The sequence below is a fragment of the Cyprinodon variegatus genome, unplaced genomic scaffold (assembly GCF_000732505.1).
Source record: "Cyprinodon variegatus isolate N-32 unplaced genomic scaffold, C_variegatus-1.0 Scaffold540, whole genome shotgun sequence".
In the NCBI taxonomy this organism is placed as follows: domain Eukaryota; kingdom Metazoa; phylum Chordata; class Actinopteri; order Cyprinodontiformes; family Cyprinodontidae; genus Cyprinodon; species Cyprinodon variegatus.
In genome coordinates, this window is record NW_015150993.1 from 231,605 (window position 1) to 258,563 (window position 26,959).

Consider the following 26,959-nt stretch of genomic DNA (forward strand, 5'->3'; position numbering starts at 1 on the left):
GCTTCTAAAGGTCTTGGTTTTATAATGGTTTTGGCCTCCCAAGGTTTTGCCCTTGTCTTTGTACTCCTTGGTCTTGGTTGGTGTCTTCTTCACTAAAACACTACACAATAGATCTCACTGACATTGGTCAAGGGCAAAGCTTAAAAGTTTGACTTTAAGCAATGTCATTATGATAAAAAAAAAAAAAAGAGATGTACACCTTCCTTACTTTTTGTAAGGTGTACATCTCAGTAGTAGTGTGACTTGGATGATGTAATGGATGAAGAAGTGAACTCTGTTCAAATGCATTTCAATACAGTTTATTTATGTAGAGCCAGTTCTCAATACATGTCATCTCAAGGCACTTAATAGGGACCCTTGGGGGGAGTTCCCTTCTATCAGCTTATGACTTTAAACTTTAGTACACTTCTATTACGTATGATGACAAATATCCAAACCACATAAGCTGCTCTCCCTCTGAATCAAACAGAAGATAAATTGGATGGCGCTATATTCAGAGTATGGACCGAAATTAATTGGAGATGATGTGACATCACCATCATTAGGATTTACTTGCTTGAACACCCTCCAATGTTTCAAATAAGATATATCTACCATAGGCATTTAATCTTAATCAAAGGGCCAATTTGGTTTGGATACATCTGTATTTTACTATATATATATTCATGTGTGTGTGAGTGTGTGTGGAGTTTTCTTTTTTACAGTATGCTAATTGTTTTGGGGGCTTCTAAGCACTGATAGACATGCGCACAGCTGATGGAAGAGAGGCACATCTGCACTGACGTCACCCTCCCCTGCAAAAGCAGCCAATTTGAAGCCTTCCTGGACATACCCTCTCCTCTGCTCTGCTGCGCTGTGAGGAGCAGCAGCTCCCAGCACAACTTTAGCTGCTGTTTGATGCACCTTTTTTCCCCTCCCTCCTCTATCCAAGCTTTCAGAGCTACGCTGAGCCACAAAGCATCAAACATACAGTCCAGATTATAAAAGAGGGCAGATAGACTTCAAATGGACCCCTCTACTGGAGGAAGTCCAGTACTCTGAAAAGCTGAATAAGAGTTTTTTTTTTTTGTTTTGTTTTTTTTCAGTGTCTGGGGCTGAGATACTGCTGCTAGGGTGTCCAGGCTGGGGTGGGAGGATGGGGGGGAGAACTCACTGTAAATCCAGAGGATGGCAGAGTTCAAAAAGGAGATGAGAAGAGCACAGTGGAGGAGGTTTGTGTGTGGAACTTAAAAGGTTGCAGAGAACTTTTTTTTTTTTTTTTTTTTTTTTTTTTTTTTTTTTTTTTTGCTAAGCCTCACTTTGCACGCTTGGACTGGAGCTGACAATGAAGATGAGCATGGTAAATCTCGCCCAACACTTCTTACATCTCAGTGTCTGCTGAGATCAGGTCGGTATCTTAGCGCTGAGTTTATCTGTGCGTGCAGTTAAATCCCCACAGACTGAGTTTGCGCTGCAGCTTCAGCTTATTTGAGGCAATGCGAGTTTAAAAGAAAGCTTCTTTGCATGTTGCATGGAGGCAAAATAATACAAAATAGAATTAAATAAAAATGCGCACTTCAAGTCAGGTTTTACGCACCGTTACTAAGTTTGCAGATTATCGCGCAAAAAGTTAAAGAGCTCCACGTTGCATGCAACAAGGATAATAACAATAATAAAGCCTGCGGTGTATTTTGATTTGCAGGGGCTCCCGGAGGGTTGCATTGAGGTACCGGTGTAATGCATGCGGGCCGGCTGCCAGCTGTCTGGGTCAGAGCGGCCAAGTAGGTTGCGCTGTCTGTCTGGAGCGCTTGAGCTCCACAGCTGGGGAAATACACGCAAAGCCCGGCTGTCCGCTATGGTTCTGGAGTCACTTTAAGCCCACTTTCCACGCTTTATCACAGATTATCACGTGAACTTGTAAGAGCAAAGAGAAATTTCAAAAATGAGGATGCAGACTTTAAGATTCACGCTGCCTTTCAACACGTTTGTAGTCCCACTGTCATCGAGGTATAAAACCGAAATGCATAATCGGACCTTTTTAAACTGAAATATATTTTCATTCATTTAGCCGCAGTTTTTTTTTTTTTTTTGTTAACTTAAAAAACATCTGCAAAAAAGGATAAAGTCTCTAGTAAAGGGTACAGATACGTTATTTTATTTTTTATTTTTTTGAGGAACCTTCTTTTGCTTAAAGTTACAATCTTCAGACATTTAGACCAAATATTTCGCCCATATCGTAAGGCTTAAATGATTAGGCTGATCAGTTTACATGGAGAGCTCCAGTGAGGTAGGCACCCCATTATTGGTCTTGCTGATTATTAATGGTCCTTTTGTGAAGGGTCCAACTCTACTCCCATTCCCCCCAATCAGCATCCCACAGCATGATGTCCCCACCACCTTGCTTCACAATGTGACCAGGTTAATAGGCAGCATTTGATATTCAACCTCTTTTTAAACCAATTTCAGCCTTCTTCCACATAACTGATGCGTCATCCATAGGGTATTTGACAACCCACAGGGCTGCTTATATAATCGATTTAACAACACTTTCCTTTTTACCTCTCAAGGCCAGATTTTCAGAGTATTTTCAACTTGAGCTCAGGATAATTGCAGCTCCTCCTATATATGGCTAAGATGTTGCAGTAGCCTCTCTGTGCAGTTTTGCTTAGTCGTTTTGCTTAGGATTTTACATTGTCATATGAGTCATTATTTGTATGAGCTGTTAGATAGGCTATGTGTATTAACCAAGCTTCTGACTATCTTTTTCTCTGACTTATCTGCTGTGTTCTCCATGGGGCTGATTGTTTGCTAAGGTAACCTAACCAGTGGATAGCTGACTAAATTGCACTTTTAGAAATGTGTCCCCACTTATATTAAGACATTAATTCACCTACATGCAGATATGTAGGCATAGTAATGTTCTTGCCCAAGGATACTTAAACAGCTAGAAATGAACCTCTAACTTTCCACTTGCCGGCTCATGCAGTTACCTTAAGGACTCTACTGAACAGGCCTATATCAATTTGGATCATAGCACACAGTGGTTGAATCTTTTCAATATTCAAGTGATTTTTGTCTATATTTAGATTTAATTGATTTGTTTTGGGGTATTCATTCAATTCAGTTAAATTAAGTTTAATTACATGGGGCCAATTTACAAAACCATATCATCTTAATGTATTTATAGAGACAATTCAATCCAATCATACAGTCAGGTTAAACTTTTTCTATCTAAGGAGAGGCATCTGAATGAATTGAGTTGTTGGCTTTGCAGAATTCTTTTGCCTAACTACTTTTGGATGAGCATGTGGCAACACTAGGTATTAGTTTGTGTTGTTAAGTTTGACTCTTTAGCAATCCCTCACAATAAGCATGCATGCAGCCATAGTGGAGAGGAAAAACTCCCTTCTAACAGGAAGAAACCTCCAGCAGAACCAGGCTTAGTGTGAGCAGCCATCTGCCGAGGCCGACTGGGGTTCAAGGAGACAGGGGAAGACACACCAAAGGAACAAAGAAGCCCTGATCTATAATTGCTTTCTATGTTAGAAATGGTAATAGTAAACTAGCTGCATAGGTGGCCCTGACAGGGAAATAAGGAAAGAAACAGTTAAGCAGACAAGCTTTGAGCCAATCTTATTGCCAAAGTGATGAAATGGAGCACATATAGTTAGTAACAGTAAAACTTGAACCCACAGCTATTTCTAGGAGAGATACAACACTAAGTACTGAAAAACAAGCCAAGGTGTTGATGGCAGCACCCCAGCTGATATTTCTCTCCAGACTGGTATCACAGCCAAATAGTAACATTCCAGATGAAGCTACCATCATGAGAAAAAGCGTAGAGAACAAGAAGTTATGGGTTGCACTAACACTAACAAATACCGCAGAATTGGAAAAAAAGAGATACAACACTTAGTACTGAGGCAGTACCGAGGCAGAATGATGAAAAGTTGTCCCTATGTCTTCTAGCAGCCTAAGACTATAGCAGCAATTAGCTTCTATGGACTATATGAGGAAGAACAAGTTGAAAAGCAATTGTTAAAAACAGTTTAATATTCTTCACAGGAGTGCAGATGGATCAGCTGGGACAGGTTTCCCAGGCAGAGTTTCTGATTTAAACTTCCAACTGAAACTGATGGAGAACGGAGGTGTTTTTATGCCAGCTGCTGACATGCATTCAGAGGCCCCTGCGATGTGGATGGACTCACCTTCAGGGAAACTCTGAGACCTGGATGAGCAGCGGAGCGTAGGCGGGGAGTGTTTTAGTGAAGAAGAGAAACAATGAACCTGTTACGGCGTGGGATCAGACTGACTTTGTGCTTTTAACCCAGCTGCAGCACCCCCTCCCCTCACCCCATGTCACATCCTTCCCTGAATTATGGAAATTTTGTGGAAGATAATGACTTGGACTCTGAGCCTTGTGGTGATGGCTGCTTCTGAATTTCAAAGACTTTCGCACAGCTCTCAAGGTATGACTGGAACAAATTGTAAAAAATGGCTTAAAGCTTCTATCAAAACCTGCTGACTTATCCTTTCTTCTCTTCTTCTCATTTCCGGTGTTCCTGTGAAAGAGGAGTTCATGTCTTACCTGGAGCACTACCAGCTGACAGTCCCGGTGCGGGTGGATGAGAATGGGAACTTCCTGAGTTACGCTGTGAAGCACCAGCGGCCGGGCCGTCGGAGACGTGCTCTGGGGGACACCGCAGTAGATCCCTCAGAGTCTCGGATCTTTTACAGATTGTCAGCGTACGGGAAGCACTTTCACTTAAACCTGACACTTAACCCCAACTTGGTGTCAAAACATTTCACAGTGGAGTACTGGGGTAAAGAAGGGCCAGAGTGGCGTCATAATGTGGTTGATAACTGTCACTATGTTGGATTCCTGCAAAACCAGCACAGCACAACCAGAGTGGCGCTCAGCAACTGCAAAGGCCTGGTGAGTAGAACCCACCTCTGAGGGACAGGTTTGTGATAAGGTACATGACGATTCACACCAATCCCCTCAAACCCTCATATAAATATCAGACAACTCACACATGCATATCGGCTGCTCAGCCGAGAAGATCTGACTGCTTGTCTTGGCTTCCTTCCACTTGGCACTCTCAATCTTCTGGTAGATTAGAGTGAGGTCATGCTTAAGAAGAAAAATCTAACAATTTCAGTGATCTGAGAATGTGACACCTCAGCAGCTGAGATCAAATTTCTCTAGATGTCATATTCAGCTCATGTGTCTCAGCCAAATGCAAACTCTTAGTTTAACTTTGCCTTGCAAAAGCTTAAGTGCTTTTTGAGCAAATTTTTCAATTTGTTTCATTAAGGTTTTAGGGCAAAAACAACTCCAATCAGTGGAGTTCTTGGCTCAGATCAGCAAATCATTCAGGCTACTTTTTTTTTACCATATTTCAGCTCCATTCACTTTCCTCAAAATGTGTTCTTTGTATCCCCAACTTTATATTCCCTCCTTAAAGCATCCTTGCATAGAACAGGGTTTCCGCGGGTCATTAAAAATAATTAAAAGCCATTAATTTTTTTTTTTTATTAAGGCCTTAATTGGCATTAAAATTCATTAAATGTGATTATCGTGGCATTTAAAATGCTTTACTAAAAAAAAAAAAAAGATATAAAAACTATTTTGTCAGATATATTATATCAGATATAACTGGTTCCATATGTTTGCGCGGGACTGCTTCCGGAAAGGGTTCGTAAAAAAAAGCGCAGGAAAGGCTAGAGAATGGGGAAAATGCTAATTTTAACAAAAGTGGCTAGAAAACGAGGAATTCGTGACATGTCTGCAGCCTGTCGACTGTGAAAATGACTCCGGTGAAAAGGATTCTGATGTGTTTATATATATATATATTTATATGAGAGTAATGGGTACTTGTTGATGCCATTAATATTATTTCTAAGAGCATTAAAAGAGCATTATAAAGCATTAAATAAGAGTTCCTCATTCGTGTATAAAACCTGTAGAAATAGCTCTGGAACAGTTCACCTCATTCGTTGTGAATGTACCTTTAGAGATACATCCACATCCTTCCAGGATTACCTTTTATTTTCCTCCCATCATCTCATTAGACCTTTCCAGCCTCTTTAAACCTCCTGAAGGGAATTGTCCCTGTAGCATGATGCTGCCACCACAAGGAAGGTGTGTTCAGACTTTATTGTCCTCCATTTTGCATGTATGTCGAAAATGTTGCTTTTATATGACCCTAACCCTTTCCTTTAGGAACTAGTCAGGTCTCTTATTTTCTGTAATGGACTAAAACGTAAGAGAGCTGACTCAAAGAGCATGTCGTGAGGGTTTTAAAATTAATTATTATTTGTTGATTTGGGGGAATAACAGAGGCATGAAAGCACACACTTAGTAAAATATGCCAAAAATATCACCGTAAGCTGCTGAGCACCAGTTAAAATATCACAAATAATATGAGTTATGAGTATTTTGGTGAATCAAATGCATCCACTTATAACATTTACCTTCACTGCTACCAAGACTGATAGCAGGCGTAATTAGTTTCTTCAATATTGAAGCAAGAGGTTTATATAAAAAAAACAAAAAAAACAGAAAACAGTTTGTTTAAGCATGTTTCATTGATGATAACGCATATTGAATGGAAACGAATTATAGTTATTATATTGTCCTTTTAAGATAACTTAATAACCCTGATTCTTTACTAGGTAGTTTGCATGGGAGCCACAAGCTGCACTGGATGCTGTTGATGCTAAAGTACAGACAGGTCCAAAATTAATCATACCCCTTTTATACCCCTGCAAGTGTTGGCCTATTGGATTAGAGCAGTGTGAGAAGGTTGCAAGTAACCCCTCAGCCTCCATTCTGGGTACCTGAGCAAAACACTTACCCCCACATTGCTCCCCTGGCTCTGCACAGTGGCAGCCCACTGTTCCCCAAGGGGATGGGTTAAAGGCAGAGAGAGAATTTCCCCATTGTGGGACAATAAAGGGATTTACAGGTTTAATAAGGCTTTTAGTTTTAATGGCATGTCTTTGTTTTAATGATTGGCTGTAACTTTAACATTTAGTAAAAGGCCCAGTCACAGTCTGTTAGAGACTCTAGGATTAGGGGCATGGCAATGAAGCCTTTCCACTTCTTACAAATACTGCTAATTAGCAACGAACGTTGTCAAAGAATTAGTGGAAAAATACAAAAAAGATGTTCAGAAACTGTAAAAATGGTTTAAGGATTTTGCAATAGATATTGTGAAGAAATGATAAAAATAGAAATAGTGTTTCAAAGCATTTCAAAAACAATTTTTTGATGATTATTTTATTTACTTACAAAAGATTGGCTGAGTTTTAATATTTGGGTCATTTTCAAGGCAGAGCCAGACTAAAACATTCTAGAGGTCATTAGATTTTGCAAATCAGTAAACCAGAGAAATGTATAATCTTCACATGGATGATCCTTTTATAACAGTTTTATTACCTTTTGAAAGCCACCCACCCCGTTCCTTTAAAAACTAACTTCTTATTCGATTAAAGAAAATAATTTGAGTTGCATATAAATAATTGAGGACTAAATAGTATTTTTTTAATTCAAATTGTTATTTTAACTTTCTGTTTATGATATAAAAGGCCCCTAGGTCATAAAAGCACAAAAGCTCAGACAATACAAAATATGACGATAAGATTCTGTTCTATTCAGTCGTATTTAATTGTATTCTATTTGCTTTTTTTTAAAACTAACTGCTTTTCTTTCTTCCGTTACAACAATGCAAAATTTTGTGTTAATCTTTCACATAAAATCCTAATGAAATAATTTAGAGTTTTTGGTTTTCTTGTTAGAAAATTGTAAAAAAAAAAAAAATAACAATAATAAATCAAGGGATATTAATAGTTATGCAAGGCACTGTAAAATAAATCTTAGAAGCGCTAATAAAGTGCCTAATTATTGTGTCTGGGCTTTTAGTCATCCAGAGACTGTGACTGTCCAGCGTCTCCTTGCTAATCAAGGAGCTGGACGTGGTTTTAATAGCTGCTATCCCTCCGTGCTTCGAGTAACTCTAAAGAAGGAAGAAAGGGCCCAGCTTCTTATTGGCAACTAGACTCATGGGGAGCAAACATGTGGCCAAATGTGTTGGCAGGACTTGCGCTGAGTATCATAAATTGAATTAGTGTTTGCTCTTTTTTTCCCCTCCAGCACCAAAAATGGACAAAAACTGTGTCTGTGCTTTAATGTAATCAGCTGTCTGGACGGTATGAGAAGCTGACATCACACACTTGTAAAACCTGTGCATCGAGCGTGTTTCTTCATGAGTGTGTTATGTGTTGAATTGCTTTTATTGTGGGTTTTACGCAGCCAAGGCAGCTTTTTTTTTCTTGCTATAAATCCAAACTGAGGGGCTTCTTGCACTATATGCTCCACAAAAGCTATTGAAAAAAGAAAACAATGCTTCAATGTTGCCTCAGAATAATTGATTGTTTGAGATCCCTAAGTTTAACTAAATATTTGCAAATAATATATATATGTGAAACACTCTTTAAAGGGAAATACTAGAAATTACATTAGAGAACACTTAATATAACAGATTTGAATAGTATAAAATGACATCATTGGAGCTTAAAACAGTACATATTACATTTTCATAACATGTCAAACTAGCAACCACTTGAAAATCAGTTTTATCGTAAACTCTTAAAACTGCTGTTGTCAAATTTTTGAAGTTTAGGTTATAAAAGGACACTCAGGTATTTGATGGTGTGTTCTTTGTACCACTTGTGTGAGTTCAGTATTTTTTTGTGCAGGAAAAGGAGATTTCCAGAAGAATCAGACTTTTCTAACTTCATATTGCATTTAACTTAACTTATTTTTTTTTTTTTGTAGTAAAAATCAGTTTACTTTTGGTTTTAAAATGTGTAAACCTTTTTTTTGTCACTTTAATGGCGGTTTTCACAATAAATTAATAGATTGAAGGCACGCATTGAGGGTAACCAATCTCAAACAACAGCTTAAACACACTGCTTTCTTTTGTGAAACATGGAAAGGTAAAAGGAAATGAGACAAGAGACCAGGAAGACAATGGGCTGTTTCAGATGCTTTAAGGGACAACATTCATCTGTTAAAATAAACATATGCAAGTACATAAATATATTTTGGGGCAGAGGGCAAAACAGACTCAGTTGGATGCGAGCACCCCTGCTTTGGTGTTATTGTCAGCAATACTGAAGCTCCATAATTTCTTCTCTGTGAATTACTTTTCATCTGAATCGACATGATGCTTTTCACCCTGCCGTGCCATGAAGAAAAGCTCCTTAACGTTTTTAATTTTCTCTGAATTTCAAGTGATAGACCAACACAAAGAAACACCTAATCTGGCAGTTAAAGGGTGCATGGGGTCAACAATTTTTCACCTATATATTGTAAAAATGTGAAAGAGGTTAACTGGTCAGATAATAATAATTTAACTTTATTGATGTCACATTGGAGAAACTAACCTCTGCATTTAACCCACCCCCTTGGGAGCAGTGGGCTGCTCTTGTGGGGCACAATTGGGGGTTAAGGGTCTTGCTCAGACACCCAGGGTGGCAGTCTGTGGGAGTTGGTTTTGGACTCACAACCTCAGGATTCCAAGCTCTATGCCCACTAGGCCGCAACTCCTCCTAAGATCAGATCACAATCCTGCTAAAAACAGAGTGAGACATGGAGGCCACATATATATAATGGAAGTGGTTGACAACAACAGCCCAGCTGATGCATCCTTCCAGTATGACATTAAAGCCAAACAGAACCAGGTCACATGAAGCTACAATGATCAGGAGAGAACAAAAGATAGAAATTAAAGTGAGAATTAATGTGGAATTGGAGAAAAGATGTAAAATGTAGCAGAGTGAAGAAAAATGTCCCTATGTCCTCCAGCAGCATAAGCCCATAGCAGCATAGAGATAGTTTACGTGAGCCACTCTTAGGTTAAGCTTTATCAAAAATGATCGTTTTAAGCCTGGTCTTAAAGTAGGCAAGGGGTCCGCCTCACAAAATAAATCTGGTAGTTGGTTCCAAAGGAGAGAACCCTGATAACTACAATATCTACCCCCATTCTACTTTTAGAAATTTGATCAATCAGATAACATCCCAATACAAAATATTGTTGTTTGTTAATGTGAAAAAATGAGGGAATAGTTATCCACAAGCCACTATATAAGATTGTACACAGAAAATTGTAAAATTCACTAAGGAGAGAGAAATAGTAAACTCTGTGTACCTTTGCATAAGGAAATATTCTTGCCATTAAACAGAATTGTAATTTAACAACTTAATATTGGGCTCTGTCTTATATTTTAAAAGAAGGCACTGTACATTTTCCTACAATCTTTGGTGTTTTGGGGCCTTTGCAGTGGAGAGAAAACATCCCCTCCATGTGATGACAGTTCTCAGCAAGCAATTCACTCCAAACCAATTAGTGGAAGAATGCCAGATGAGCATTTTCCATTTAGGTGTATTTTGAAAGTGCCTTAAAATTGCCTAGCAACCGTATGAACACAAACTACTTTCTAATACAAAGAATCATTTGTACTCTGGCAAGGTAGGTATTAGACTGGAAGGCAATCAATTTGCCAGGGTTTGACATATGGTGCCAAATTTATTAAGATATGATTTCAAAACTTCCTGCCGCATCCAAACATCTGCTTTTCATCTTCTGTGTCACAACTTTTACTTTCATCTTTGCACAATAATTAAGCAGATAGGATTTTTCTGAACAGAGACAGACTTGCAAATTTTCAATATTTTGCCTCTTAACACTAAGCTGGTTATATCTTGCACCTTTGTACTCAGATTATTAATTTAACATGATTTTTTTTTGCGGTTTCTAACCTGTTTCGTACTGTCATTTTCTTCTCCAACAAGCATGGTGTCATAACAACGGAGGAAGAACAGTATTTAATAGAGCCTTTAAAGAACACTTCCTCCACCACCTCCAGTGAATGGAACCTGGAAGGAGCTCAGCAACATGTTATTTATAAAACGTCTGCCATCCCCTCACCGCAAGAGCAAAGCCAGGAGTTCAGCTGTGGCATTTCAGGTTGGTGAACCTCCATCTGGGTTGGATTCTGTGTGGGTGGAGCTGACGCAAAGGAAGGTCTATACATAGTAGATTAGAGGAAGTGCTGGTTTGGTACTAGGCCCAGGTTCTGGTAGACATAACTGGACCTCTTTTGAGCCAAACGAGTTCCTGCGGTAGTCACCTTTCAACCTGGAGGACTAAGTGTTGCTTTATTTTTCACAAAAGCCCATTCATTGCATACAGGGTCTTACAAAACCCTTAGTATTTCACATTTTGTCACATTGTAACCACAACTTTTAATCTTCATAATTGTGGATGTTGTGTGACAGACTAACTCAAAGTATGATATGATTCTGAGGGGAAATCAAAATAAAACAGTTTCAAAGAGTTTTAAAAATGTAAACTTGAAAGTGTGCACTTATTGTATGAATCCACTAAAACTAGCTTTCTACTTTGCTCCCATCTTTAACTGTACTTGCAGATGTAAATTACCTCTTTGGGGTATGTCCCTACCAGCTCTACCAATGGCTGAAGTTTTTACCCATTCTTCTTTCCAAAACACATCAGGCTCAGTCAAATTGGATGGTGAGGGCTTGCGAACATCAGCTTTCAAGTCTCCTTACATAGATTTAGGGTTAGAACCTCCACCTCATTCAAGTCTTATAGCATCTCCTTCCATTAATCAGGTCCAACCAGATTCAGTGTAATTACCACCTGTAGCTTTTTGTATATAAGTCAGAATATTCAGCATGGTTCTAAGCACCATCTCCCTCATGTTTGCTGTGTCACCTTGGAGACTACAAGAGCGACTGCCAGGGGCTTTTTTATGCCAATTATCCATAAACATTCAATACATAAAGTACATGGCTTAACAAATTAGCTTTGAAATTCTGCAGTAGTTGCCAAGGGTATAAATTCAGAATTCTGCTAAACAGACGCACGCACGATAATTACAGATATAAGCATTTTTTTTTTAAACACACACATGTAAACTACTTTCTGTGAACTGGCTATGTGTATAAATTAATTACCATGAGGCTCCAATATATTACAACGACTTCATGCTCCTCTTGCTTTTTATCCTATGCTCCTGTAGATTATCTCCTTCTCTAGTGTGGAACTGTTTCTGTGTATTCATGTTAACTTTTCTTTGAAGATGGGACCAACTGGGAAAATAAATTGCCTGTGATTGGTTTTTTGTTTTCAGGAAATCACACCTTTTCTGTCTAATTGCCACCAGTGTTTGTTTTACCAGTGTTTGATATTACACTGTCACAAGTACAGAGTAACCCTTCCCCTTGGGGAGCAGTGGGCTGCCATAATGCAGCACCCGGGGTGCAGTGTGGAGGTTAAGGGTCTTGCTCAGGGCCCCAGATTGCCAGTCTGTGGGAGTGGGGCTTGAACTCAGATTCCAAGCACAATACCCTAACTACTTGGCGCCGGTCCTCAAAGCAGGCATTAGAGTGAAGGGTCTTGCCTAAGGACCCACACTGGTAGCTCCTTCCCCCCAGCTGGGATACCAACCCAGGCTTCCTGTTTGCAGGATGGGTGACTTACCACTTGAGCTAGCCAGCTGCTAGCCAGTGCATTCAAGCCTCACTTTCCCCAGTATAAATAGTGAAGCTAATGTAAGCCTAATTGATATGGAGTTCCAAATTTAAGAATAATTTTAGAGCATATGGCTACAGCTGTCAGAGCAAATTACTTTCTTAAACTAAGTTTTTTTTTAAATGACTTCACTGGAAGAAACCAGCAATTAACCTGTAGATGCTTTGCTAATTGAACTTTATTGATCTAACATTGGAGAAATTCACCTCTGTACTTAACCAATCTCGTTGGGCAGCAGTGAGCTGCCATTGTGTGGCACCAATTGAGCAGTGTGGGGTTAAGGGTTTTGCTCATGAACCCAGAGTGGAGGATGTGGGGATCAAACCGGGCACTTGCAACCTTGTCAGGACACAAGCACACTGCTCTAACCCACTAGGCCAACACTGCATACTTGCTAACGTTACTGGTCGCAACAAGGAGAAAAAAAAGAGGTGGGATTTACTAAAATCAAACCCAACTTCGAACCGTTTTGCAACTTCTTCAGTGATGTGTGTTTTTTGCTTTATAGAGAGATTAACTTCCCCCGAGTTTGGGATCTTCAGTTGACATCTGGTATTGCTGGAATTTATTTAGGAAATTCCTAAAAAAAGGAAAAAAACTAAATACAAATACTAGTTACACATTTAAAAATATTTGGTGAAAATGTATATCTAGTTTTATCACATAAAATCTACATAAAGTCTAAGACATTTGTCAAGTACTATTGGTCGTTTTTAAATGTGGTTTTTCAGGTAAAAAATTAACCCTTAAAACAGAAAAAATGTATTAATTCAGGTTGAAACAAAAAATGCTATCTGTGCAGAAATAGCAAAAAGCGAAAAATGCCCATCTGGATACTTTTCTACTTAGGCAAAGGAAACAGGAACAATGGTCATTGACTTGTTCTAACATGTACGGTGTCAAAGCTTTTCTTAGAGCATCTGGATCATAAAACAAATGCTGGAAAGTTCAAAGGGGAGCATTCCCGATCTGCCTCTATCATACAGCAACCAGCCCTTCTCTATGACAATATGTCATTATTTTCATGACTTCTTTAAGCACCCTGCCTACCTGTCATTCACAGACCTCATGAAAAGCAACGTACCTTGCCAATTTGGAACACCCTCCCCTGTTCACTTGTCCCCTGTCCCTCAAAACGTCAGCGAGCAGTCGAAAGGCACGCACAGGCAGAGGAGGTCGGTCAGCTCTGAGCGCTTCGTGGAGACGCTCGTGGTTGCCGATAAGATGATGGTCGGCTACCACGGCCGCAAAGACATTGAGCACTACATCTTGTCTGTGATGAATATTGTAAGTTTGGTCCTGCTTTTTGCTTCTTAACACGCCGCAGATGTCTGCGTTTAGAGAGGGATTTATAGACTCATGGGGCTAAGACATCTGACTTTATGTCTTTCCTTCTTTTCTGGAGGTCAGGTTGCCAAACTGTACCGTGATTCCAGCCTGGGAAATGTTGTGAACATTATTGTGACCCGTCTAATTGTTCTTACTGAAGATCAGGTAAGTTGATGTCTCTCTTTTTTTTATGCATTAATCATTCACTTTTTCAAAATCTTTTGCCTGGAGTGAGTGCACAACTGATGGTCTTGGCATTAGTGGGCAGCCATATTTTTATGTGACTGCCATGGCTAAAGAGGCAGAGAGAAGATGGACTACCCACCATATGGACACTGCTTCACATGAAGGCTGTGTACCTCAGGGAGGCTCGATTAAAGATTTTAGATGCACATTCATACCGAATGTCTGATGGAAAAAACACCTGCCTTTTCAAATAGGGCATTGGAAGCTGTTTTTGCAGCATCAAAGTAAAAATATCAGCATTCTCACCTGAATCTAAATGATTTAGATTGATAAATGAAAGAAAACGACATTCTACAGCTTCTTTTATTAATTTTAGTTATTGAACGAACACTTCATCACTGATTAATTTCCTGTTATTTCAAAACAAATTTATAACATTGATAACATTTTTTTTTTAAAGCCATATTAGTCAATTTTGTTACAATTTAACACGCAACAGATGAGTGTCTGTGGAGCCAGCTTGGAAAGCTTGGGTATGCTTGTCTAGCATGGAGAACCAAAACAATCATTGATGAAGAAAAACAGCTGTTTCAAATTTAACATTTCACTCACTGAAATAGAAATCCAAAATGAAAATCATTTTCTAACTTTTCATTTAAGTTGAATTAATAAATAGGATTTGTAAATTGTATTAATTAATCCACCATTAAATACTGCGCTTAAAAACTTTATCTTTATATCCTATTTTTAAATGGATATTTAAAACTACAATTTATACATTTGATTATGCAACCTTCCTTTTAAAATTTCCAGTTTCTTTTTCACCTAGCAGTTTCAAATTAATAAATTTTCCAAATTGAATATGTAATTGTATGATTTAAATGTTAAATTTGAAATGGCTATGACTCCATAGTCCAGGATACACTGAGTGTTCCCAGTGACTGCTGAGATCCGCTCCAACGATACAATGAAAGTCTCCATATCCAACAATGATAAAGTATAGAGCTTCACGAGTTTTCAGAGGCAAATGTTTGTAAATAAAAATGTAAATCATTAGCAGGGTAAAAATCAATATCTATAATTTCATACAGTGCAGTAGAATATAGTACAACATAATTGGTACAGCATGATACAATGCAACAGAGCATAGAATATGATACAGCAGCAGTGTTGGGAATGAAATTAGGCAATTCCATTTCAGTTTATTTCTATAGCGCCAATTCACAACACATGTCATCTCAAGGCACTTTACAGTTCAACCAGATCTTACAGTCAAATTGATTCAACGTTTTCTATCTAAGGAAAACCAGTTGATTGCATCGACTCATTGACTCGAATGCAATCCTTCATACTAAGTATGCTTGTAGTGACAATGGAGAGGAAAAACTGTCTTTTAACAGTAAGAAACCAGCAGAATTAGGCTCAGTGTGAGCGGCCATCTGCTGAGGCCAACTGGGGATCCAAGGAGAGGCTAGATGTGCTCTCTTTGTCCTCCAGGAAACTCACTGCCAGGCAGACAAGCTCCGAGCCAGCCCCCACCCCAGAGGACGAAGAAAGCACATCTAGCCAGTCACAATCAGAGAAAAGGTTTATATAGCAGCAGCACAGCCGATACCTCTCTCTAGGATGGCGTCACAGCCAAACCGGAAGAGAGGAGGCAACGCCACCATGAGAAAAAGCAGAGAGAGCATTAGTGATTGAACTAACAGCTTCTGCAGAGTCGGAGAATAGAGATAGAATGAAGCAGAATGATGAAATAGGGGTCCCTATGTCCTCCAGAAGTCTAAGTCTATAACAGCATAACTATAGAGATAGCTCAGGATAACCTGAGCCNTTCACTCACTGAAATAGAAATCCAAAATGAAAATCATTTTCTAACTTTTCATTTAAGTTGAATTAATAAATAGGATTTGTAAATTGTATTAATTATTCCACCATTAAATACTGCATTTAAAAGATGTATGTTTATATCCTATTTCTAAATGGATATTTAAAAACTACAATTTATACATTTGATTATGCAACCTTCCTTATAACATTTCCATTTTCTTTTTCACCTAGCAGTTTCAAATTCTTTATGCAGTTGCATTTTCTTCTTCCTTTACCATCTATAGCAACCTTTTCTGTTCCCTGAGCACTCTGAAAACCAGTTAAACCAATCACAGTTGCTCCTCAGATGTAACCATGGAACTGGTTATTTCCATTAAAAAAATAATTAATTAATTTTCCAAATTGGATAAGTAATTGTATGAGTTAAATTTTAAATGGCTATGAGTCTCCTGGTCCTCCATAGTCCAGGATACACTGAGTGTTCCCAGTGAGATCCGCTCCAACGATACAATGAGCAATCCCTCACACTAAGTATGCTTGCAGTGAAAGTGGAGAGGAAAAACTCCCTTTTAACACGAAGAAACCAGCAGAATCAGGCTCAGTGTGAGCGGCCATCTGCCGAGGACGACTGGGGTTCAAGGAGACAGAAGCAGAAGTAACTGTAAAGTTACTTCTGTCCAGGAAACACACAGCCAGGCAGAAGAGCTCCTAGCCAGCCCCCACCCGAAAGAACGAAGAGAGCAAATCTAGCCAGTCATAATCAGAGAAAAGGGACTACACTGAAAAACAGGCCAATCTCCAACATCTATAAACAAAGGTGTTGATAGCAGCAGCACAGCCGATACCTCTCTCCAGGATGGCGTCACAGCTGAACCGAAACTGAAACGTTAGAGATTGAACTAACAGCTTTTGCAGAGTCAGAGAATAGAGATAGAATGAAGCAGAATGACGAAATAGGGGTCCCTATGTCCTCCAGCAGTCTAAGCCTATAGCAGCATAACAATAGAGATAGCTCAGGATAACCTGAGTCACTCTAACTATAAGCGTTATCAAAAAGGAAAGTTTTAAGCCTAGCCTTAAAAGTAGACAGGGTGTCTGCCTCACGGACTAAGACTGGTCGTTGGTTTTACAGGAGAGGAGCCTGAGAACTAAAAGATCTGCCTCCCATTCTACTTTTAGAAATTCTAGGAACCACTAGTAAACCTGCAGATTGAGAGCAAAGTGCTCTGTTAGGGACATAAGGAACAATCAGATCTCTGATATCAGATGGAGCTTGGCCATTTAAGGCTTTATATGAGAAAAGGAGGATTTTAAATTCTATTCTTTATTTAACAGCAAGCCAATTAAGAGAAGCCAGGATAGGAGAGATATGATCTCTGTTTTTAATTTTCATCAGAACAACAACAGGCTTATAGAGATGCATCGATGCTGAACTGTTTTAGACTGAGGTTCCAGTCTGCTTATCAAATTAGGTTTTAAGTATAAAAAAAGAGGCAATTTTGAAGATATTTTTAGGAAAAACATAAAGTTTTTTTTTAAATTAGAAAAAAATTAAAAGAAATTAAGAAAAAAAATAGAAAAAATAAATCTAACAAAACCGCAAAGTCACACAAAACCTTTTTTGATCAGGATGTTTTTTTTCTTTCAAAGTTTAAGTTCTGGATCACATTCGTTAAATTTCCAGTTACAAAACATGCTATTTGCTGACAACAATAATGGAATAAAATTCCCTCCAAATTCAGGCCTTCTTCGAAAATTATATATTATAACTCCTGATCAGATTGCTTGTTATTCATTTATTATTTATTTAGGCCACATACCTTGCTGTGACCTTATAAATTCAAATAAATAACTTCAAAGTAACTATTCCCATCATTTACAACATGGTGAACAGCTTGGCTGTGGAGTTTGTGGCAGAGAGACCACAAACAGCATTAGAATTATTAGAAATAAATCATCTGCCAAACTAAAAACTAATGTTTTGTGCTAAGACAGATTTCAGTCTGAAACAAGTTGATGTTGCACTGATGAGAAAAGGTTTGTACTGTATTGTACTGTATGTATCACTTGGCCGTATACAACTGCTTCATGTTGCACTGTATTGCATGTGTGTCTCTCTCAGCCAAACCTGGAAATTAATCATCATGCTGACAAGTCTCTGGACAGTTTCTGTAAGTGGCAAAAGTCCATCCTGTCTCATCACCGCAGTGGGAACAGTATTCCAGAGAATGGAATGGCTCATCACGACAATGCTGTCCTAATCACCCGGTAAGAATTGGCTCACAGCTACGACTACGCAGCACATTTTGCTTAATGCCAGTTTAACGATCCAGCGTTTGATTCATTGTAATTTTCTCATTTTGAGCAAATGGGTTGCAGGTTATTCAGCAGCCGCCAGCAGCTATTCACTACTGCTTCGATCTGGTTCACGTCCACACGGTATATACCTGCGTGTCAAAGAAAAAAGCTCAGTTCTGGAAATAAATTGTGCTTTTACAGACATACTGTACCTGTCACCCTGCAATTTATGTCAAGGCTGTTAGCATAAAACAGCAAAACTCTGACATTACCTGGAAAAGGTTTCATTGTAACCAGAAGTGTTTTGGCCATGTAACCAAGCAACTAGAAAGTGTATCCTCCAACTGGTTTTCTCTGGGGAAAAAGGATTTGATTGACAGGACATAAAGCTAGTATTTATGACTTTTTGTTTCTGTGCAAAACAGTAATTCCATTTTTGTGAATGCTCTCAGGTTTTTTTGTCACTTGATATACTCCAGGCTCTTTTACTTGGAGTTATTGGTTTCAGCTGAACTTGGTATAGCCGTCTGTAAACAGAGTTGCAGGATCCAACGTTTAAAGATGTCTATTTGACTGTGTTTTAAGGAGCTTTGAAGCTTTAAAGACCAAAACATTCAACTGACAGTGTCAGATAGTTTGATTCAATGCATGAATAAAGGGGGAAATTTTGATTTCAAAACATTGATTTAGTAAAACGCAGTAGAATGGATCTGTTCCAGCCTGTGAGCAAAGAGCTGGCCCTCAACATCTGGTCGGCAGTTGATGTCTGAAGGAGTGGAACCATCATGGAACCATCTATGGTGGAAATCTAGAAATCCTTTATGTTTGCTGTGGTTCATTAAGTGAATTCACATCTGATGTATTAGGATTTTAGAGATGAATTTGGGCGCTCCAACTCTGCTTTCTCCTTTATCATTCCATCTGCGGTATGTCTTATTTAACCAGAAGTAACTTCTTCTAGATAAAAGGGCATTTTTGGGAGTGAACAGATTAAACAGTAGCGTAAAACATAGAAGAAGACCAAAATCACAAAAATAATTATTTAATTTTCATGAAAATACTATTGAAATATCAATGTGATGTTAAATAATTGGGCAGCTACGAGAGCCAAGTGTGCTAATGTAATATACATAAAATGTTTACATCCGTTTTGGATTGGTCGCAAACGGTTAGAGCTGTAGTGGGATTAGAGGAATGTGTTTGTGAAAACACAAAAATGTCACAGATGCTTTCAACCTGCGATCAGACATGATGTACTTTTCAAAATGTGTTTAACTGTTAGCGATGTATGACACAATGAGCTACGTACAAAACCATCACAGGAGTAACAATCATTTTAAATTTTCACCTTTTTTACTGTAAGATTTTTTTTTACTTATCTCAAACAAAGTGACTCTAATCCAACATTGCCACCGGCTGAAAAACCAGTTTAAATCTGGGAACAATCTTATAGTGGTGGAGCGAATAGCTCACTGACCCAGGTCAAACAACTCGGCAAGCGACCCGTGTTAAAATCACCTTCAAACGACTCGGCCCCAATCAGCATAGGGTGGGAACATCAGATCCGAGTTGACCCGCTAATTTACATGATACCATTGAGCTCAAACTATGGACGTCAACGCACCGCGCCAGTCGTGTCTGATCTAACGAGTCAAAACTTACTCTGTTAACATTCAATAATATGGCGCAACAATGGGTTGTATTTCAGTAAGCAGGTTTAACAAACTCAGATTCCAATCCCCAAACTCTAGCCTAAAGTCAGGAACTCAGAGTTTTCGATTTTACAACGGCTGCTGTGAATTAGTTCAATCAACTCTAAGTAGATCCAATTAGAGTTGAGCACGTGCATAACAAGTATGAAAAGCCATTATCAGTGGAGCCCAGATTCAACAAGTCACCATGACAACATGCAGAATTCATTTAAAAGGCAAAGAAACAGTGCTACAGCTGCAAAGGAGAGGAAAATAGCGTAGGAGAAAATTGCTGCTCAAGTTAATGCGTAGGTTTATACGAATTGGTCTATGACAGGCCATTTTAACATTAATTAAAGAAACTCTCCCCTGTGTTGTTCCATTTTTAGATCACTAAAATAGGATTCTTTCTGGTCAAAATCATATTCACAGTGGGAACTGTAATAATAAAGGTTCTAAATTCCATTTTTACAGCAGAAAGTTGTAACAGTTAGAAATAAGTTTTATACATCTAGAAATGTTAACACATTTTAAGTGATCATTCAAACTTTATCAGCTTGACTGAATATACATTTATGATATCTAAAATAAATTACTTGATAGTTAAGATAATACAAATAATGACCAATAACAACAGAAATATGGAGATCTATATTTAATTTTTCGACATACATAGTATGTATTCTAGATGTGAAGAGAGTCATTTTGTGTGAAATGGTAATTTTAACTTGGGCTTTTTTCCAGATATCAGTATATTCAGTCAAAATTAATGCATATCAAAACTAGCTTACTACTACTAGCTTTCCGTAGTATGTTGAAACTGAAGTCTAAAAACTTTGTTTTATTAGATAGGACCTGTTCATCATCTCATGGAGTTCCTCCTCATGTAGATTCTGTCTTCCATCGCACAGTAAATCTAAGTGGCTATTTGCAGCCACTTTGGATGTTATCATCCTAATAAATGGGCATTATTGCCAGTTATCAGCCCCCCCCCCATGGAATTAATTAATCTATTTATGTTTAATCTGAAAATAATTTCAGTAGTTGTTCGTGTGCCTTAAAAAAAGAACGATCCGCATGATGCTCATGTTAAAAAAAACCAAATTTCCCTATAAATATTACATTCTCTGTGAATTAAAGCAGATCTTTCCTTAATAAGATCCTCGTCAATCGGACATGCTATGTTTGTTTTTGAAACCTAATATGTCTAACGGAACTAGGTAATTATTCTTTTTTTTTTTTGTTTACTGAACAAAACCTGCTGCTACCCAGGTTAGCTCTGGGTAGAATGTTACTGTGGCAACAGAAAGCAAACAGTAAACACTCAGTAAACTCTCTTTGTGAAATGGAAACCTCAAGAGTTTTACTTACCGTATTTCAGGTTTAGAATCCATAGAGTTTTCAGAAACCTGCTTATTGAAAGTGACCCAAGGAGATAGAGATTCAGAGGGACAAAAGAATGAAACAACAAAGCCCAATGACTACAGCCTGGTTCTCTTCCATGTTGCTCTTGATTGTTTACTTTCCTGATTTCTGTCGCACTGCTGACATCATAAAAGCCGACTCAGAGTGATGATGTCAGACACGCAGCATTGGCTGGATGGAGGCCATGCAGCTTGCCAGCGGGAGGTCAGACCCAGTTTTTTTTTTGCCAATGGCAAGGGCGCCAAATGGCAATTGTTGGCGGGTCAACCCGTGTTGGGAAATCCCATGTTAACCCGCTAATTTCAGTGTAAAAGAAGCTGTACAGTATTCCTGTTTGCCGGTCGGTCCCTATCATGATATAGTTTTTCACCCAGTTGGATATCTGAGTTTTAAGTTCCAGGAAAAAGTAAAAAATTTAGATAATTGCATTAAACAAATAGATGTCATGAATGAGACTGCACCTCATTCGGGGAAAAAAGAGAAGAGGACAGAGGAGAAGAAGGATAATGAAATTTAATTATCGGTGCCCTTGAATCTAATAGATTAAAAGCTTCAGCAATGATTAGATGCTTTGTTTGAAATGTATGATGTGTCGCTACAGCAGAGCGGCTTTGAGTGTTCTTCTGCTTTATTGGATTACCTCCATCTGAAGTTACCGGCAGGGACAAGGCCTAAACAAAGCCTTTCTACTTTTCCAACTTTGTGTTTTAGCGCTGTAGTTAAGTTTGTTAAGAGCTCAAGCAGTGGACTGAGGAGGCAACCAGGTGTTTTTCTAGAAGAAAACCTGTCATGACTTCACCATTGTTATAGTAAAGGCTGAGATTATATCTGGCCAGACTGTGTGATTAAACAGAGAAAGAATGGAATGGCCGACAGCCAGTGGAGGAAAAGCTGTGTAGATGGTAAAGAAAAGGGCTCAATTAATGCTAATATTTGTGTCTCTATCCTCTTTCTTTAGGTACGATATCTGCACCTACAAGAACAAACCCTGTGGGACTTTAGGTGAGTGGATCGTACGTTTCTCACCAACACTGTTGATCACCTAATCTGGTTAGAAAGGTGTTAATTTTTCCCGTTCAGCCTTCAGTGTGTCCTCAGACAAACCTTATTTAGCAACTTTCTGTCTCCTTTAGAGGAACTCCAGACGGCTCCTGTGAGACATAATGAGAAGGATGTTTTCATTTTGCGTTATTACAGCTCCTTGACGGCCCCCCGCTTGTTGGCTGAGGCTTGGAGCCCCGAACCTGTGGTCAACGTCTCTCAGGGCTCGGGTTTATAAAACCATTCTGTCTGTCCTTCGGCTCTAACCTTCGTTTGTTTAAGGTGTTTACAATTCCACTGGCGGCTTTAGCGTAGGGTGGGGAGGGGTGAAAGAAAGGGGTGATATACTGTGAGACAAGGAGGTGGAGCTGAAATGAACATAGAAGGGGAAAAGGACAATTACAGGGAGCGTTAGAGAATGAAGGAGGGAGATAAAGGGGATGATAACCAAGTTTTGGCTGATATGGGGGTGTTGGGTGAGAAAGGACACCAAGCAGTGGTAGAAACTGCTACTTTAGATCCATCTCAAACCTGCTCCCCGTCCATCTCTTCCCGTCTTATCATGGTTAAGGCCCTGCAGGCTCCGCAGTATATCTCTGAGGTATTATTGTGACCTTAGGGGGGGCTTTGACAGATTGACCGCATTCGTCACATTCCCCCGGTCGCTTTATTTGCCCAAGCATCTGCTTGGCTTCCTCACCGTCCCCCTCCCCTCTTCCCCACCTCCCTCTCCTCGTCGAGGATCATGCTCAGAGGTCAGATTGGGGCAGACCTTTAGGGTCGCTGAGTAATCACGGGGCTGGAGATAATGCACAGTACGCCCTGGTGTTAAGAAAACAGCTTTCAATGCAGTGTGGGTTTCCACTCAACACCCCCACCCCTCCCCAACCCCACAACTAATCGCAGAGTAGCCACACTCCTTCCTTTCCCTCCCTCACCTCCTCCTTTCTTCACCTCCAGGCTCCCTCTTTTCCTGCAGTAATGGTTCCAGTAGCCTCCTGACTTGCGTGTCTATTCTTGTTTTAGCCTCTTAGGGCAGAGGATACTAAAGCCAAGCCACCTTAAGTAGGGAGCTCTGTTTGGCACTACTCTAAAATGTGAAAGAGAGTTTATAACTGATCCAAGATGTCAGCCATGTTGTCCTCACAACTAAACTAACTTTAGTATCATTTACATCCTTTATTATTCACCTTTTTGTTTTATTCAATCTAAGATCAGGAAATCTTATTGTATTCCATTAGTTTTCTATGTTAAAGACCAACAGAAAGTAGGATCAAATTGTAAAGGTTTAATGGATGAACATCTTAGTTTTAAGGCTTACCCCCATTTTAGGGTAAGTCTCTGTAGGTTTTGCTCATCGGCATCCAGATTGGATGGAGAAAATTCAGCCAAATCAAATTTTTAAACAAATTCTCCAATATATGTAGGTATGGACCTTGACTATTCGCTTCATAGACATGACTATCATTTGATCAAATCCATGGAAACTCCTGAAGTTTTGGTTTGTTCTCCTTTTGGAAAGTTAACCTGTGCTCCAGTGTCACGCCTGATCCCATCACCTGCAGGTTTCTTTCTAGAATTACCCAGTGTTTAGCTTCTTAAAACATGTTTGCTGTGTCCATTGCAAGGAGGGGACAAACCAAACCTTATTATGGTCTTTAACCGACCTAAGCTTCCTTCTTGTCTATTCGTTCATAAAGGATATGTTTTTGAAGAAGACAGCAGATGGTTATGTGTGGAGAGATTTGGCTTTTTGAGCTGCAGACCTCTGCAGTTCCTCCAAGGTCACCATGCTCCTCATGAAAAAAGCTGTTTTATGAGATGGTTAAGATGCTTTAGATGCTTTGGTCCCTGGGCTTCATGTTGTCTTTTCTTCAATAATGTTGTCTATTTAAGATTTGAGGCATTCAAAGAACACATGGGTTTATACTAGTTAGACTACCTAAAGATGGAGTTTAATCAGCAACTGCAAAGGCAACTGATTGTTGGGAAATTTGTGTTTCAATTTGTTAAAGGGAATAAAGGCAACAGGACTTACGTTTCCAGAAAAGGTGTCTTTCTTTGAATCCAGCCGGTGTGGGTTGTTCTAGTAATTGATTTGCTCGTTGGAGGGCGGACAGGGTTTATCCAGGTTGAGGTGTTTCCTTGAAGAACGGAGGAGCTGACTGCAACTTAGATTTCCGATGGTAATTGAATGTTTTTTTGTGGAGATGAATCCCCTGCTCAGTGTGAAGCCCGAACAATCCTTGGGGAAAAGTTGATCCAAACCACCTGTTTGAATCCTCAGCTCAGTTTGACACTCAGACAATCCTTCCAGGGGGAGAAGGTCCAAAAAAAATCCAGTTTGCAGGATGACTTCCTGCCGAGAGGCAACCATCCGCAGGTGTTTGAGAAGGCTAACTGGAAACCAGGCGCCACCTGGTGGTGGAGGGAAAAACAAACAAAAACACAAGCCACACAAACTGGATTCCTAACAATAAATATGTTGTGAAATAACTCAAGCGAAGGAAAAAACAATTTGATTAAAAGGACACTTAGATATTAAGTAAATGATCAACATTTATTTGCCCACTATAAAATTTTTCTTCCCTTTTTGGGCCAATTCTCCAGTCGTGCGAGAATTGTTTCGATTGGCCAAAAAGGAATCTTAAGGTCGGGAGAAAATCAAACATGTTTGCAATCCAGTTGGCCCTCGTGAGGTTTTTGTGGGCCAACCCTGCTATTAAAGCAGAGCTATGAGCCCATTTACCAGAACCTCGAGCCCCGTTCATGTGCAAACAAGGGAGTTGTTCTTCTTCCAGATTGACGAGTCCAACCAGCGCCATCTCTCGGCGCTGAGTCTGACATGTGATTTTTGGACGTACAGTGTTAGCAGTTAGAACATACACGGTGAGCGGTGAACTTTTAAACCCCACGGTTTTGTCGTACAGTTTGAGCCGTAGCTGCATGCAACGATTGAAAAGATCATACAATGTATCCCTAGTTTAAATGTAATAAAGCAAACATAAAGTTGTTGGCAAATATCTGATAATGTAAAATACACAAAATAATATATTCTTACAAAAAAAAAACAAAAAAAAAATGCTTTACTGATTTTTTTTGATGGAAATTTATTTTTAAATCCCTGTGACTTGATCATCATTTTGAAAATTGAAAAAATATTGAAGATAGCCATGATAAATACATTTTTGATGACAATGTGTGCAGCCCACCTGGCATATGCCCTGTATGCCCAATGCCCAGTCCAGCCCTGTCCAAAAATGCATGGCTCAATTTTTTCGATTGTTTTTAGTTCTTAAAAAATGTGAAAAAAGGATTAACATTTGGTGTCCACCTCCTGGTTTTGTACTAGAAAAGACCTATTTAATAAAATCTCCTTCAAAACATTCACATTTAAGGTTGTACCACCAATTGGGAGCTATAAATAAAGCAACAACAGAAAACAACAAAAACCAACAAACTATTTTGAAAAATTACTCCATGTAGCTGACCCTCAATCAATTAAATTAAATATTCCTCTGTGTCCCGTCTTGCAGAAGTATGGCTCCTTAATCTTTAGCTTGCAAATTTTCTTGACAACAAATAAGTGTCCAGCTTTTTAAATCACGCCAGAGAAGGTGCTATGGTCACAGCACAGAGCTACTTAATAAAAAATACACACATATGGTAAAGCTATGTTCATGCTTTAGTCAAAGTGAGCCTTTACACAAGAACTCACACACTCTCCAACAGACACACACACCTGCTTTGTGGTGTTATATGATCCCCTTTCAGGCAGGTAGATGTAATCTGTGAAGAATTGCCAGCGGGTCTCTTTATCTGACCTGCCAGGCTTTAGGAGAATAAAGGACCTCCGACACCTGGATTTTCACCTTAACCCCCCGATGGGGGAAAAAAGAGATATTGTCAGACAGGTTTCTGCTGGGGCGCTCCATTAGTGAGGGGTTTTAGCATTCCCTAACTAGGCTGGCAGTGTAGGCACTAACTTGTATGTCCAAATCCATGCCCTGTCCTTTTCTGGAGTCATTTTCAGAAAATTCAGTCACTCATATGATTTCAAGCTAAAATCGCCATCTTGAATCTATGTTTTTTGTTTGATCTAAAATCTCAGTTTTTTGTTGTTGTTGTTTTTGTTTTTATATGGGCGTAACCCCTGACAATGCTCTTCCTTGACCCTGTGTTTGTATGCCTGTGTGGCATGTATGGATCTGCAGGCTTGGCCTCAGTAGCTGGAATGTGTGAGCCGGAGAGAAGCTGCAGCATCAACGAAGACATCGGCCTTGGCTCGGCGTTCACCATTGCACACGAGATAGGCCACAAGTGAGTGTTAAGGCTTTTTTACTTCAAGGTGCTAAAAAGAAGCATTAGGTTTGATGTTATTCCTTGATGCAAGATGCACACAGATCAGATGAAATGAAGATTGTGACTTATAGCATCAGACCGGTTGGCTCTAAACTGAAAAAAATGAAAGAAATAATGGTATTTATTTAAACAATTTTGCTAAATTTGCACATTTATCTTGATCATTCTTTTAGAGAAACAAAATATGATAAT

At 39.2% G+C, this 26,959-nt stretch overlaps 1 protein-coding gene across 2 annotated transcripts in view; it reads left to right on the forward strand.

Moving 5' to 3' along the window:
- Positions 1 to 1,248: 1,248 nt before the first annotated feature.
- The window catches only part of adamts6 (ADAM metallopeptidase with thrombospondin type 1 motif 6), a 106,345-nt gene continuing 80,634 nt past the window's right edge, over positions 1,249 to 26,959 (forward strand). The window contains exons 1-9 of one of the 2 annotated variants that reach the window (XM_015391413.1): positions 1,249 to 1,339; positions 4,045 to 4,448; positions 4,551 to 4,915; positions 10,841 to 11,015; positions 13,669 to 13,892; positions 14,016 to 14,099; positions 18,073 to 18,218; positions 22,323 to 22,366; positions 26,620 to 26,725. In XM_015391413.1, the coding sequence (XP_015246899.1) occupies positions 4,358 to 4,448; positions 4,551 to 4,915; positions 10,841 to 11,015; positions 13,669 to 13,892; positions 14,016 to 14,099; positions 18,073 to 18,218; positions 22,323 to 22,366; positions 26,620 to 26,725 (1,235 nt within the window). In that variant the 5' untranslated portion in view covers positions 1,249 to 1,339; positions 4,045 to 4,357. Of the gene's footprint in view, positions 1,388 to 4,044; positions 4,449 to 4,550; positions 4,916 to 10,840; positions 11,016 to 13,668; positions 13,893 to 14,015; positions 14,100 to 18,072; positions 18,219 to 22,322; positions 22,367 to 26,619; positions 26,726 to 26,959 lie in introns of both variants that reach the window. The other variant, XM_015391412.1, reaches the window with a different exon arrangement.